General features: G+C 39.2%; 1 protein-coding gene across 2 annotated transcripts in view; it reads right to left on the minus strand.

Moving 5' to 3' along the window:
• The window catches only part of RAPGEF5 (Rap guanine nucleotide exchange factor 5), a 217,906-nt gene that overhangs the window by 90,638 nt on the left and 111,448 nt on the right, over positions 1-15,820 (minus strand). For both annotated transcript variants that reach the window (XM_036877421.2, XM_036877411.2), the window contains exon 9: positions 7,056-7,181. In XM_036877421.2, coding sequence (XP_036733316.2) covers positions 7,056-7,181 — 126 coding nt within the window. The remainder of the gene's footprint in view (positions 1-7,055; positions 7,182-15,820) is intronic.

Genomic DNA, 15,820 nt, shown 5'->3' on the forward strand with positions numbered 1-15,820 from the left:
CATTACATGCAAGCTCAAGATTCATTTCTACAAAAACAAGACAGAATCAAAGTCAACATTTTAAAGAAAATATGATGTAGTAGATTTTAGGGCAAAGCTAGAGTTAGAATTGAGCTATAATTGGCCATTCTGTCTTCACAGGTCCTTGGACTTGAGCTCCTCACAGTAAATCCTAAAACATTTACACTGGTTACTGCTTCCTGTAAAGCCAACAAAGAGGACTGGGGAAGGGAAAGTCAGAAAGCTTTGAAAGGAGTGAGTGAGACCCATTCTTCTCCAAGCCCATTCTCAAACACAGCAGGGGAATCTCAAAAATTTGAATCTAACATCTCTTTTCTCTCTTGCTTATTAAATTCTTCATGTGAGCTCAATAGTACTTCTAGCACACAATTTTGGGCTAAGCCTCTAAGGCCCTCATCCTCTGGCCCCTGTGCCTCTTCCATCTGGCCTGCTTCTCTTCCCCTGCCATCCGCCCATCCCACCCGCTCCCCACAGTGCTCCAGCCATAAGGTTCTGCCTCTAGAGCTGCATCAGGCCCTTCAATGCCATCACACATGTTCTCTCCCCTGAAATCTCCATCCTTCCTCTCCCCCCTTCTCAGTAACTCGTTTGACCTTTCAGATTCTGTGTCTTGCTCAGGGACACGTGCATGTCTCCCTAGACCAACTGAGCTCCCTGTGACAAGCTTCCATAGCACCCTGCCTAATATTTACCTCTGAATTTCCTGCAGTATTAGCTCCCCAAAAGCATGATGGATCAGGGCAGTTCCCTGGGAACCAAGGAATATCGTGAGTTGGTACCCATGTCTCCCTACCCCTTGGTATCGCTTCACATGTTTATTTCTCCAGGCTAGCAGTGCCCCACTGTCACGAAGAACCGTCTGTCTGTCTATGAAGGACTGTCCATCTGGGCATCTTTTCCCTACCTTTTTACCTTAAAGCATCCATTATAAACCCAAGTGAAACCAAATCACCAACAATTTCTAGTGTTACCCGATCAGACAACAATCCATCAACTAATAAGTGTTATATTAATGCAGATATCAGACCTTGATGGGGGTAAAGAAAAGCAGGATGTAAGGTTACAAGGGTTCTGGGAATGAGATATAACAGTGAGAGGAGCAAAAGCCAAAGGCCAATAATCTATTTTTCAATATCTCATTTTAAGGATTTCTCAGACATACTAGAAATGGTATGGCTCTTTATATTTTACAAGAATAAGAACTTAATAAGCCTAGGGAGCAGCATCTGTTCCACAGAGAATGCAAGATCCTTTGAGAATATGAGTTTGATAATCAAACTGAGACAGTATCAGTTTTCTTAATTGGATCTTTTAAAATAAACTTGAAATATTTTCAGAAAAATAAATGAATATAATAATACATTTCTCTCTCTTTAAAAATGCTGAAAATAATTTTTTAAAAAGGTTGGGACTTGCAATGGGCTTCTTGTAGAACCTAATAATACAGCTAATAAGCAGATGGCTCCACCAGACAGCACGAGCATATCACGGACTGTCACTGGCAGCCTAACTGCCATTTTTCTGGAAGAAAAAAAAAAAATCAACAAACCCAAGTTTGAAGAGCACATGAAGTGAACCAAACTTACAAACCTTGCTGTTGAGTGAAGATGCACGTGAACTGCTGCAGTTTGAAGTATGTTCACCAGAGGCATTTCCCTCCTCTGAATGCTGTGGAAGCATTTCAACATTTCATTAATTACTCTCTTGAATGGTTATTTTCCATGTACGATTTTTTCCCCAACCAGACTGTAAACTTCTTGTAGGCAAGAACCATTTCTATCACATTTGTGTTACTCTGTGGCTATATTAATCCTGATTAAAAATGAAGTAAAACTGCTCACTCAAGGAAGTCTATTTCCTATGAACAGTTACTTTAGCACCAAACCAACACAAAGTCAAAGTTTTCTTATTAAGAAAAATAACATGGTTTCTACATAGCAATTTCTCTATTTACATACAGGTGGGCAACTTACTATATCTTATGAATTGCCTATTACATCTGAATTCTGGCTTTCAATACTAAGCAACAATGTTATAAAATTCTATTTGTCTTTAAATAGTTTCTTGGTTAAACTAAATTACTGGCAAACTTTGAATAATGCCATGATTGCTCTTAACTTCACTTGCCTGGATGTATAATGCACATTTGAATAGACTGATAAAGCCACTTTTCCCTCTTAGTATTTCATAAAGAGTAAAAGGAGGACTTTGGCTTTATATGCAGATTTTTTTTGAACAATGTAGTATGTCAAATGAAAGTTGGAAAAATAGAAACCAACTTTTAATAAGTGTGACAGCAGCCACAATACCCCAAACCACTTCTCCCCTAGTAATCCTTGAACAACGAACCCTTTGACGCAGGCAGAATTCCAGGATGAGGCTGCAGGAAACAGGGAAAGGGAAATTCCGGTCAAGGTTGAGTGATAGGGACCCTACCCCGGCAGCAGACTATGCCAAGATTCAATTTCAGAATATGCAAAACCCCCTTCCCACCCATATTTCATAAGGGAGTTCTAAAAGGGGAAGGAAGTAGGGTGGGTCCCAGACTTAACAAAGGAACCGAAGAAAGCAAGCTGGTGGGAAGAGGGAGGGATACAGACAGGGTCCCTAGGGAAAGTATAGCTTAGCAAGGCTCTCACATCCATTCCATAGATCCTCATTTCTGCAATTTAGAAATCAGGAAGTCAGTTTAGGGGCCACTACTGGCATTGCTACTCTACAAGTTAATGCACTACAAAGCATAGGCCACATTCCAGGAAGATATAAGCTTTTTGGTTTTCTGTTAAGCAGTGCACTTGTAGTCCAGAAAATAGGACTCACATCTAGATAGATACTTTAATACAGCTCTTTCACTGACTCTGAAATATGAACAGTTTGTATGCTTTTCAGATCTAAGTTAGGACTCAAATGAAGCCAACACCTTCACATTCTTTTTCCTTCCCGCATCTGCCACCACCATCCCTTCAGCACGTAATTGTTCTGTGCCTTTCCCTCGCAGCTGTCCTAGTCATTCCTCCTTCTCAGGACTATCATTCTAAAATAACAGTGTAGTGATACCAACTCAGACCACATGGGTTGAAGGGCATTCCTAAAACCACAGCTAATTCTGAGGAAGGAATTGCTAAAAAAGATGCCAAAACTATGGTTAAATAATCCCATTAATTCAAGACTACCAGAGATTCTGCCTGCTGAAGCTATTTGGAAAGGGTATGGTCTAGGAACATCAATGTAGTCCCCACACTGCTAGCCAGAACCCGTCTAACAATCTGTCAATGACACAAACACTGTCATTGTGCTTTAGCATAAATCTCAGACACCCGAAACTTACTCTAGGAAAACAGAGCAAGATGAATATTTAATGTAGTTTTTGGTAAAGGGGACCAACCATTCTGGTGATAAACAGAACATTCTTATGTCTACCACTAAACCAAGGAAAAGTTAATAAAAATTCAAAAATTGCTTAATATCAAATCGCATATACATCCCCTCCCCCACCACTATTAGTCATCAAATTCTGCCAATTTACTACCTAAATGACCCTCAACTCTGTGGCCTTCTCATTTCGCAGTTATACCCTAGTTCAGACTTACACCTTTCACCTGACTCACTACAATAGCTTTCTAAGGGTTCTTTCCAACACTTTCCTCTTTCCAACTCAATTTTTCCTCTAAACCAGTGCCAGAAGAGCTTATGAAGGCCATATCTGATTATGCCACTTCCCTTCTTTGATGGCTTTCCTTTACCAGAAAGGCAAGTCTAAAACCCTTGGAGAGGCTTACAAGCTCTTACACACCTGAATTCTGACATCCCTTCAGCCCACCCCTGCTTTAATTCCTCACGAATCACCCAGGGCTCTAGTCAGGAGTCTTTCTGTTAGTCCCTTTGGTTAAAGGCTCTTCTCTGCCCTGCCCTTCTGGGATCCTTAGTCATCCTTCAAGGTCAAGCTCAAAAGTCTCCATTTGGTGACAGCTGCCCCCTTCCTCAACTGACATTATCACAGAAATAAGACTGGGAAATATGACACCTACACAAGAGGTAATTTAGTTCAAGAGTTAATGACCAAATGTTAATCCCACTATCATAATATTTAGAAGTAGCCAATTTCTGTTCCCTTCTTAAGGTTCTCACATACTAATTTTCAACACTTAGGAATGAGTGCTGGTTAACTTTGCCTACAGCTTATTAACATTAAATAGTAAATACAAATGCTTCCTGAGAAATTTGTGATAATTATACATTTAAATATTTTTATTCTAGAAACACCTTGGCAAAAGCACAGAGTGAAGTGTTTCCCTAATTTTATGCATTTATAATTACAGCACTTGCCTGTTCAAGAAACCATTAGAAATGCCTACTCAGAAAGAAAGCTCTAAGCCTCTTCAATTTATAACAAGACATACCAGTAATAAAAGCTTTATGCTATTTTTCTATGCAGTTGTACTTTAAGTAGCTTTCTCATTTGGGCACATACCTTACAAAGGGATGTGGTATTCTAGAACTGGAGAAGCAAGGTAGCTTGGTAAAAAGAATGACTTAATAGGCAACTTGAATTCTGATAAATGGTAGATGAGATATTTTAAATTCATAAAAGAAAGGAAATCTGTATGTAACCCCAGGGTTTGGTCATTATTGTTACTGTTACAACAAGGAGAGGAAACTGCAGACCTAGGTTTACATTAAGTCAATTGCAGTTTCCCCTGTACATGCTGTGTGTTAGAACTAAGTTTTCATGAGCAAGAGCAGATGACTGCTATTGAGAAGAAAGTGAGGGCAGGAAAAATGAAAATGCTGTGTCCATCTCACGGATGCTGTGAACTTAGTGTGCAAGCAAAGGTGGACATATCGTAAATGCTTATGACATAAAAGAGTAAAATAATCTACCAGAAGGTTTTTATTCCTAATTAATTATTGTAAAAATGTGTAAGGATCTAGTATGAAGTAATCAATATAGTAGAGTACTATATAAATACCTGGTTGATTAGTTTAACTAGTATCATCCTGTGGAAGGGAGGTCACAGAATGGCTGGGTTTAAATCTATTTCTAAGGAAGAGATCCTTAATAGTCACCTCTCCTTACTTTAAGTGTTAGTAGGCAACATCTACCTAGAAAAGACAGTAACTCCAATGTTTATTTATACACCATCCTTCCCAGGAGCACAAACACTTCAGAGCTGTTAATGCATCCATATTATGACATTCATGCAAGAAGTAAAAAACCTTCATGTTCCTTTTACAGTCTTAAAATGAAACACTAAAGATAACAGATTAGATAACCATAAACAGAGTTGCAGAATGTCTACCACTAAATTTCTGTCTCATGTTAGAAGTCTTTGCTATTGAGACAGCACCAAGTTCAGATTTCTATTATGTATTTTGAATAGCATTATATCCTCATTAGCTGTAATTATAATGTTTCGGACTGAACTAAAATAAGGCAAAGGCAACACAGATATTTTTTAAATAAGCATAACATTGTTTCTGGCATAAGTCTGGTGATTTCTAACCACGGCGAAGTGCTATTTCACTATTTGTTGGCTCTTAAAAGATCAGGCCCTACCCGCAGTGGAAGGCTGTGGCTGGTCCACTGGATCAAATATGCAATCCATTTGTAAACTATACCATTCATTTTAAGGGCCACTGGGAAAGAAAAATGCCTACAATTAAACCATGGCATGTTTTCGTATCAATAATCATTAAGACATAGTCTGACTTAAGACATGCTAAAATGTGGGGGAAATGTGCATCTTAGAATTAATATAACATCTGAAAACCATTGCTCTTCTAATTAAAATCCATCAAAAGGATTATTGTTGAGAAGTTTAAGCCATCTACTAGGATATTCAAATATTCTAAGGACACAGCACAAGTTAGGAGTCACTCTTTGATAAAAGTCAACATTCAGGGTACTTTTAACAACCTAAAAAGTCCCTAAACTTTTCAACAGTACCTAGTGAAATGAAATGAAAGCTCCTGAGCCTTCCACTCACACTTAAAATCAACTGTCACTGTTGAAACAGTTCAGTTATAAGGCTTTGAAACTCCTTATTACTCTCCCCCTTGAGACGCCAGTTGTTAAATTTGACATAGCACTGTCAGAGAGGTGTTACGTTTAACTAAACAGCCTGCCATCCTTGAACATCTCACCAACTTTCCTGCTCAGTAAAACCCTGGCATTTGTATTGATGCCCTTGAAGCAGAAAACTCATGAAGCAATTTTTTCCCCCTTGGAAAGAGCTGAAAATAAAATTCTAAGGGAAAACTAAAGTCAGAGAAAGACATGTTTAGAAGCACCGAGGAATTTTCCCCTTCATGAGCAATCCTGGAGAGTTCAGCACTGAGAGTGAAGTCTTAACAACAACAAAAAAGTCAACAGACAACAACGCATAGCAGAAGAAAGTGGTTACATTGTTTTCCCAGCATGACGGCAGCATTCTCAGTTCTAGGACACAATCTGAATAACTGCTTTCAGAACTGAGCAGAGTGTCCCTTTCCTCCAGTTTAACTCTAGCCAAACAATATAACTCTTGTTGGAACACAAACATTCATGATACTGGGAAAACTCCCTTCTGACTATCCCACTTGGTCAGAGCATCTGTAATCTGTTCTTCTGCTCTTATCTGTTTCTACTGACTTAGGATACATTTGTTTGGTAACTGGATCCACTCTTGTACTAAACATGAAATACATTGGAATGTTCTTTCAAAATATATTCCATAAACTACCAGATGGGGTGAAATTCCTGAAGTCAAATTTGAAAGCCATCAAATCAGGATCATAAATAGGCATGCATTCATATTTGTTTACATGTGTTCTTATATTTCTACATGACTTACTTTCGACAAAAGTTCACTTATAAATCCAGTGTCATTAACCACTGGCTTAGAGCTATGAGCAGCTGTCTTTTTACTAAGGAGGATGCTTTGGGGTGGGAAAAATACAGAGAATTTAAAATAAAAGATTCTTTCAAACATATAGCCAAGCACAAGCACTTTTTACCCCTTCCAACCTGCATCCCCAAGAGGAAAAGGGCTTACGTGTTCAGATTTCTCCTGTTCTTTTTTGTCCGTCTGCAGAAACTGATAGTTTTCTCTTGCCAGCTTCTGGACCAGTTCAATTCGTCCGATATCATCTCTCTCTTGAAGCTTGCACATCACCCCTGCCTTAAGAGTTGGAGAAAAAGCGAAGATATACTTAAATCCACAGTCCCAGGACATGACACCACTGCAAAGTTCACCTTATGACAAGCTCATCTTCTCTGTTGCCAGGACTAAATCATGTCTTGGTAAAATCTTTTGCCTTTCCCAAATTGAGACTGTATTATTTTAATCTAGGAAGGCCGAACCAAGAATCTGAAAGGTGAGATCATCTACCAGTCCCCTTTAAGTGAGGGCAGGGCAGAGCAGGCAAAATCATTTGCTACTAAACTGTGCTCCTGATATGCCACTATTTGTTCCTGACAGCCTGTTTCCTGTTACATAAGCAAAGCCTAATAAGAGGTTAAAAACTCATGGGAAAGTTAGCCAGGAACCACTCTGACAAAAGGGGTGAAGTGATAGAGTACTAAAAATAACAGTGCACAACTCTCCTAATTCTTTTGCTTCACCAGATTATTCTATGTACAAATACATAGTTAACAAGATCACAAGATCTTTTTTTTTTACAGCTAGAAAGTTACTATGGGGCATTACTAACAAAATACCTCCAATGTTACATGAAATATGGTAAAAAAAAAAGTTTATAAAAAATAAACTGGAAAAAGAAAGCTCAAAATTTTATTAGGGCTTGAAAATGATCCATAAAGCATCATATTTTTTTATTATACCAAAGTAATAATATGAAGGAAAAGAATCTAAGACTTTGATTCGAAAAAAATGTTCATTATAATGCACAAATTATGAACAGTTTCAGCTCAAATTCTTTCACAAAGGGTTCTTACTGACATATTAGAGGCTGATCTAATAAAGAAATCTGAAGTTATGCTTGGCAAGAGCAGTAAAAACTATGGGATCTTTGTTTTACCCAATACAACCTACAGAATTTGGTCAGGCTTAGCAACATGACTGAATGTGGAGAAGGGGCTGGCAAGTGGAATCAGCTTCGTGGTCTTAACCGTTGGCACTAAAGATACCATTTTGTTGAGTGGGCATCAGAGAAATGGGACCATTCATGCAAAGCAATGACTAAATCTTTATCCTCATGGGCAATGACATCTCCTTATCTAGCAATTTCTCCAACAACTAAGAGGAAAACCAAAAAATCCTTGAAGTAGCCCAAATCACAGATCCCCAGAGGACAGTCCATGGAATCCCTCTCCCAAAGTCAGAGGTTTTTATGACATCCTGTGCAACTGGTCTCCCAGTTAAGTTTCCAAGGTTTCCTTACACAGGACCTCAGTTTATCTTAAGACAGCCTGTGCTCTGGTGGGAGCCAGAATTGTTGGAAAGTCCCTTATGAACTACACAAACCCTGAAACCACTGCATTTGAACCCGTAAGTAAAGCTTTGCCTTTTAAAGCAACTGAAACCAAGTCTATTTCTTATCCACCATGATATTCTTTCAAATCCTTAAATAACAACCAATATTTATGATATTCTCCTTTTAGTATTTCCCATATACACCCTTTTAGCTCCTTATTTTATTCATTCACTCACTCACTCAACAGATTTTATTTGAGCAATAATCATGTGTGCAGATCTACTACATGTTCTAGGGATACAGTGAACAATAGCAAAATAGTCCCACATGTCATGGAGCTCACATTTAATAGGGGCTATGGATTATATAACATATAGATAAGAAATAGCAGATGGTCATATGTGACAGGAAGGAACATACAGCAGGGTAAGAGGGCAGAGGAATGATGGGAGGTGTGATTAAGATAGGAACATTTCAGGGAAGAATTGTTTAATAAGATGACATTTGAGTGGAGACCTAAAAGAAGTAAGGAAGGGTGCTTCCAGCAGAGGAACAAAAGTGCAAGGGCCCTGAGGCTTGGGTGTTTTCAGCATATTCAAGGAAGAGCAGATAACACAGCTGCAACAGGGGCAGCAAGGGGGAGACTGGTGGGATTGGTCCGAGAGACAGTGCAAGACCAGATCGTGTAGAGTCCTTGTAGGCCGAATACGGAATTCGGATTCTTTTTCTGAATGAGATGAAAATCCTTTAGGAGGTTTTAAATGGGGGATTGGCATAACCTGACTTATATTTTTGCAGGATCATTCTATCTGCTGGGTTGAGGAAACACTTCAGGTGAGGAGAGGTACTTGAAGCTAAGAGACCAATTTTAGGAGACTGGTCTTCAGAGAAGAGATGGCTTGGAACTTGGGATAGTGGTGGAGCTGGTGAGGAGTGGTTCTAATCTGGATATTTTTCAGAGGTAGGGGAGATTTTGTTGTCTCTAAGATATGTGGCCCGAGCAACTGGAAGGTTAGAGATGTCAGAGCAACTGGGCAGACTGGGGAAGAAGATCCAGGGAGGAATATACCTCCTATAAGTCCGCGTGGAGTTGCTGGGAGGCCAGGGGAGGTTCAGGGGAGAAGTCCAGGCTGGAGAAAGGAATCTGGGAGTCATCGCAGTGTATAGATTGTACAGGTATACATGGGTGGTACTTAAAACCAGATTCAGACAGTATTTAAAACCAGAGGAATGAGTAAGGTTACCAATGCAGTAATGTAAACAGGGAAGAGAAGAAACCCAGGATCTCAGTGTCATATTTAGATATTGGGAAGATAAGGAGTACCCAGGAAGGAAGACTAAGCAGTGGCTCCAGGAGGAGAAGACTGAGTAGTTAAGAAGGTGTTTTAAGGAGGAGGGAGAGAAAACCTATCAAATGCTGCTGAAATATCACATAAGGAGGGTCCAAAAAAGCTAATACTGAATTTGACCAAAGTAATCAGTGACTTTGAGCACAGCATCTTTTTTTTCTTCTGAGAAAAAAAGTGGTAGGGAAAAACCCCTTATTATTAGCCTTTAGTTCAATAGAGAATGAGAGCCGACTCTGCTGAGGTGTTTTGTTCCAGGGAACAGACACCAGCAAAAGAGCGATGCTGAAGGGAGTTTTGCTTGTTTGCTTGTTTAAGATGAGGATATTTCAGCATATTGATCTTTATTAGGAATCCTCCAGTAGAGAGGAAATTCAATGATGCAGGAGGGAGAGAGGACATTTTTAGGGAGTAATGTCCTTGAGTAGCAAAGTGAGCATAAAGCTCTACTCTCAGAAATCTGACTGTGAATATGTCACTCACTGTACAGGAGGGAAGGTGAAGTACAGGGGTGAATGTGAAGGTAGACTGATGTATTTGGTGTGGGAACACATGGCAATTCTTTTCTGAATGCTTCTATTTCCCAGAAAAAGATGTCCAGTTATTAGCTGAGAGTGAAGGCTGTAAGGGGAAGATGCTGGAGGTATGAGAAAGGAAGGCATGTAACAGTCATTTCAGTGTCAGGTCAGGGCTGGCAGACTTTTTTTGTGAAGGGCCAGAGTGTAACTATTCTAGGCAGAGTGGGCAATGCTGTCTCAGGTGCAGCTATCCAGTTCTGCAGTTCGAGTGTAAAAGCAGCAAGATACAACTTGTACATGAATGAACACAGCTGTGTTCCAGTAACACTTTGTTTACAAGAATGGGGAGCAGACTGTGTTTGTCAACTCCTGACCTAAGAGAAGAGGAAACTGGACAAGGGAGTAGAATAAGACTCAAGCTTTACTAGGAGCCCACTTGATTGTATTTTTAGATCCTTTTTCCTATCCATCCTCCTTAGAGCACGTTATTGTTTGTCAGGATTTTAGTAAGCCCATAACCTGAGATAATGCTAAATGAACGGGCTAATCTTGAAGATGCTCCTTTAATCAATACTAGAGATGGTAGAAGGATTGATGGTGTTAAGTATCCTTTAAACTAAGAAGGAAAAGGAACTTTCTGGGGAATTTCTATCTACATACAAATGATTAACATTCTTTAAATGTTTTGATACTTAAAGGAGTAAGTTTCTGTTACTGAAAATACTCATTTATGTCGATCATCTAGAATTTCTTCTCTCTCCATGCATTTCATCCTCTTACTGCTTCAGACACTGTCCTGCCAGTGGAGAGAGGATGCTCCTGACTGTGCCACCTCAGGGCCTGCTCCATGGTTGCTGATTCAGTCGTGTGATGGATTAGTGCTCACCAGTGCACCGCCCTGTATAACAGGGGGCATGTGTGGGACTGGGGCCAGGAAGGGATGGTACGAAGGAGGAAAGCACCTCAGAGCTAACTGATTTGGCACATGGGATGGAGCCTGTAACCTCTTCTCACCAACCCAGGCAGAAAAAGAACTGAGCTAAGTTCCCACAGACTCCAATTTGGAAAGTTTTTCCTTCTGTCTGTGCATCCCATTTTTAAAATACAACTGATAATAAATATCATTAGTAATAAAAGGATGGAACCGAGCAAATTTAAGAGAACTTGACACTTTTTTTAAAAGTCTACATGAACATGACTTTTTAAGGAACTCTAAACATTCTTCATATCATATGCTTAGGATCCTAAATATAGACTTTTATTTCACGTGGAGATATTTTTTTATTGGAACCAGATACTTGAGTGCAAAATGATGTACTATAAACACAAAATACTATTACTTTCAAAAATGGGTTGCAGAGCAACTTAATTATTTCACATTTATAATTAAATTATCTTATAATTTGAAAAGGAATATTGCTGTTTTGATTTTCTAGTTTCTGCATAATTTCTAGATGCATTTTCACAAGATGATCAATTCTATAGGATGCCTTATATGATGACTACCAAAAGAAGCTTTAATGGAGGCTTCTGAATGCTTCTTCATCTCCTGGAAAATTCCAGCCCAGGGATATGCCCACATGTCCCAGGTAGTCCTCTTTGGAAGCACCAGGCTAAACCAGATGTTCTCTCAGGATCTCTCTCACCGACCCATAATTTAGTAACTTAATTCTAAACTCCAAGTATTTATTAATATATTTTGGGAGTTTTGTTATGGCAGGAGAAGCAAGATAACTAACAGCCCTTGATGTAGACTTTCACATTCTTGGACTACTTAATTTATCTATGTGAGATTAATTATAAACAGTTTACCTCACACTGTTATGCCAGAAAAAAATTAAATGATTGATGTACAGCCATCAGAAGAGTTATTTAAGAACTTTATTTCAAGGTCTGCTTTGAAAATAAAAATCTCTGTAATATCAAATTAGAGCTATGCATATGTTTTGCATTATTTGAGAGAAGTTATGAATGTAAGTGAAAAGTATGTTTCCTTTATAAATGGAGTCATAGAAAATGCTGGGTCTATTGTTTCAGCGCTAAAATGAAACTTGGATAAGACTCCCTTAGGATTAATAGCTTACAAGGATGATAAACGAACAACCTTTATGACAAAAGGTGAAACCACAGTTTTACATTTAAGAACATTTTCTGCATTATTTTAAGTTTAAAAACCACTTTTTCTAAAACAGAAATAACATCACGTAAGAATGGCTATCAGGGCAAGGGAAACCAGGGTGAAAGAGTACACCTTTCGAGAAAGCACTTTCGCAATAATGGAATACTATTCAATACAAACTCAGGGTAGTCAAATAAATTCTTACTGACTACTACAGAAATAATTTCTATAACAACAAAATCTTGAATAGAAATTCAGAAATTAGGTTTTTTTTTTTTTGCTACTTTAAACAGAAAATCCAAATGACAGAATAAAATGTTGATGATATATTACTCAATATATGTACCTATTTCCCAAACAAGAAATATTAAGAATGATTTCCAGGAAAATTCAGAAGACAATTCACACTAAATATAATAGTAATAATAATGGTATCAACAACAGGCGGTAAGTATTAAATTTTTCAAATTCTTTAGAGAGAAAGAAAACTATAAAAAATGTCTTTCTGTGAGGGATAGAAAAAAGCCCTTTGATAACTGTGGAAAGAACAAAGAAGCATCCACAGTGAAAAGTGCAAATGATGGAATGTGTGAGGCTACTATGCCCCGGGCTTGACTAGGACAGGCCTGAGACACCATGCTGGGGCATCACAGAGCCTGTGAAACCATTCAATGACTCCTAGCCCCTCACTGTGCAGGGGAGGCAATGCAAGTTTGATGGTGTTCATTTCTCTGGTCCCGCTCTGTGGGATTATATGTGTTAAAACACCACATTGTTGGACAGACTCATCCTATACAAACACCATGTGATATTGGCTCCTTCCAGAGCATGCTGGGAGCAGGGAAGGAGGTAGAACCCACAGGGACATAGAATTTATAACTGCTATTTCCCTCAAATACCTTCTTAATCTATTATGCTTGTATAATTATTTCCTCTGCTGAAGCTAAAAACACAGTATCGTACATTAACATAGTTGATGAAGTAAGTGGTTCATTCATTTCATATATTTGATTCCTTAAATTTTCGGACTAGAATAGGGAAGGATACCAATATTTTACCTTGTTTTGACATGAAAATACAACTCATATCTGTAATATATTATTGACCATACTGTAGCTAAGCAGGGCATCAAAGTTGACAAAAATAGAGAAAAGAGCATAAGCAAATTCTAATAAATCCAGCATAAAGGATTTAAAAGATCATCTGTTTTGTATGACAGCTATTACAGCCTTAAATAAGAGCATTTTTCAGTATATTAAGTAAGAAAACACACTTTAGCTACTGATAAGTTAATCATCAAATATTTGGCAATTACTGTATATAATTGTTAATATCACTTAGTATTAAGTGATTGATACCAATGGGGGATAGGAGACCACGAAAAATATTACTGCACCCAGTGGTCAATGGCCATTTGAACCAAAGCAAGAATTTCCAAAGTTCAACATATCGTAAATTACTTGTGAATATCTCATTAGAACCCTAAATTAGAACCTGGCAAAGACACAGTGCATTTTGATAAAGACTCTTTAATCCTTTAGTCCTACATAAAGAGTTATAAAAAGTAAAGGGCCCAGACGGGGTGTGGGGGTGAAGAATAAAGTTGGTGGCATGAGAAGTGAGGCAGAAATCTCCTCCCAAAACCACATATTCATGAAAATACAGCAAATATGACTAATCCTGAAAGAATGACCAGAAAGAAGACTGCAACAGATGGCTTACTTCTGGGGAAAGAGAAGACCCCAGGGAAAAGGGTAAAGTAGCAAAGCCATGATCCAGGGGAACCCAAGCCATCCCCAAATCCCAGCTCACAGGCAGGAGGAAGAGAAGCAGAGAAGGGAGGGAGCAGAGACACAGGACTGCTAAATACCAATCCTGGAGATCTACTTCTGGAGCACAAACCCACATTACATGGTGCTTTGGAAATTAGATGGGTTAGAAAGAAAAGACAGGTGGAATACTTGGAGAGACTGAGATTTCAGCTACTTGTGGAGAACAGGTACCCACAACAGGCCACTCTGGGACAAAAGAAAGGTGGGAGCTTTGAAAGACTTCCCAAAAGTGAGAGGGCTGCTAAAGGGGCAAGGATTGCACAGAGCTTGCTGCTCAGGAGAAAGAACAGGTAGACAAAATCATCCTGGCACACTCAACCCAGCAGGTTGGGAACTTTCAACAGCTTCACCTGCTCCATTCCCCTGGCTGGAAACACAGCCATGAGGCCCTCACTGCAAAACACAGCCTGCTGCTCCTTTCTCTCAGCTGGTACCAGCTCGCAAACCTGCTGCCCCCACTATCATGCGAGGCCAGCCAGAGGGTAGCAATGCCTACAGCAGCTACAGGGACATAATGCAGAGGGTCCCCCTGTGCACTCAGCCCAATTGGTGCTGGCAGTGGAGGCAGGCACTGTGACCGGGAAGCAGGAAAGGGCTCTTTCTTCCCAAGAGGCACCAGGGCCATGCACCTGGGACTTCCACCATGCCCCAGGTGCAGGGCAGTTCCAGAGAGTAGAGTTTCTGGGCACTAGAGGGTGCCACCTACACAGAGTTATTATTCCATATTATTCATTAGGAACATGAAAAGGCAAAAGAACCTTGTTCAATCCAATATCCCTCAAACACTGGCAAGAGGGCTCAGTGAAACTGAAATCACCGATTTTCCTGAGAAAGATTTCAAAATCATAAACATGCTCACAGAGCTACAGAAAAATATTCAAGACCTCAGGGAGGAATTCAAGAAAAAGACAGAAAGTTTAACAAATACACTATCTGAAATGAAACATACAATGGAGGGATTTAAAAGTAGATTAGAAGAGGTAGAGAAGATGGTAAATGGGATAGAAATTAAAGTACAGGAACACAAAGAAGCTGAGGCAGAGAGAGAAAAAGGGAGCTCTAGGAATGAAAGAATATTAAGAGAACTGTGTGACCAATTCAAACAGAACAATATTCACATTACAGGGGTACCAGAAGAAGAAGAGAGAGAAAAAGGACAGTCTGTTTGAGGAAATAATTGCTGAAAACTTCCCCAGTCTGGGGAAGGAGATATTCTCTCAGGCCATGGAAGTGCACAAATCTCCCAACACAAGCGACCCAAGGAAGAAAACACCAAGACATATAATAATTAAAATGGAAAAGATTAAGGACAAGAACAGAGTATTAACAGCAGCCAGAGAGACAAAAAAGATAACATACAAAGGAAAACCAATCAGGCTATCATCAGACTTCTCAACAGAAACCTTACAGGCCAAAAGGGAGTAGCAAGATATATTTAATGCAATGAAACAGAAGGGCCTCTAACCAAGACTACTTTACCCAGCAAGATTATCATTTAAATTTGAAGCAGGGTTTAAACAATTTCCAGATAAGCAAAAGTTAATGAAATTTACCTCCCACAAACCACCT

Source organism: Manis pentadactyla, chromosome 7, assembly GCF_030020395.1.
Source record: "Manis pentadactyla isolate mManPen7 chromosome 7, mManPen7.hap1, whole genome shotgun sequence".
NCBI lineage: Eukaryota > Metazoa > Chordata > Mammalia > Pholidota > Manidae > Manis > Manis pentadactyla.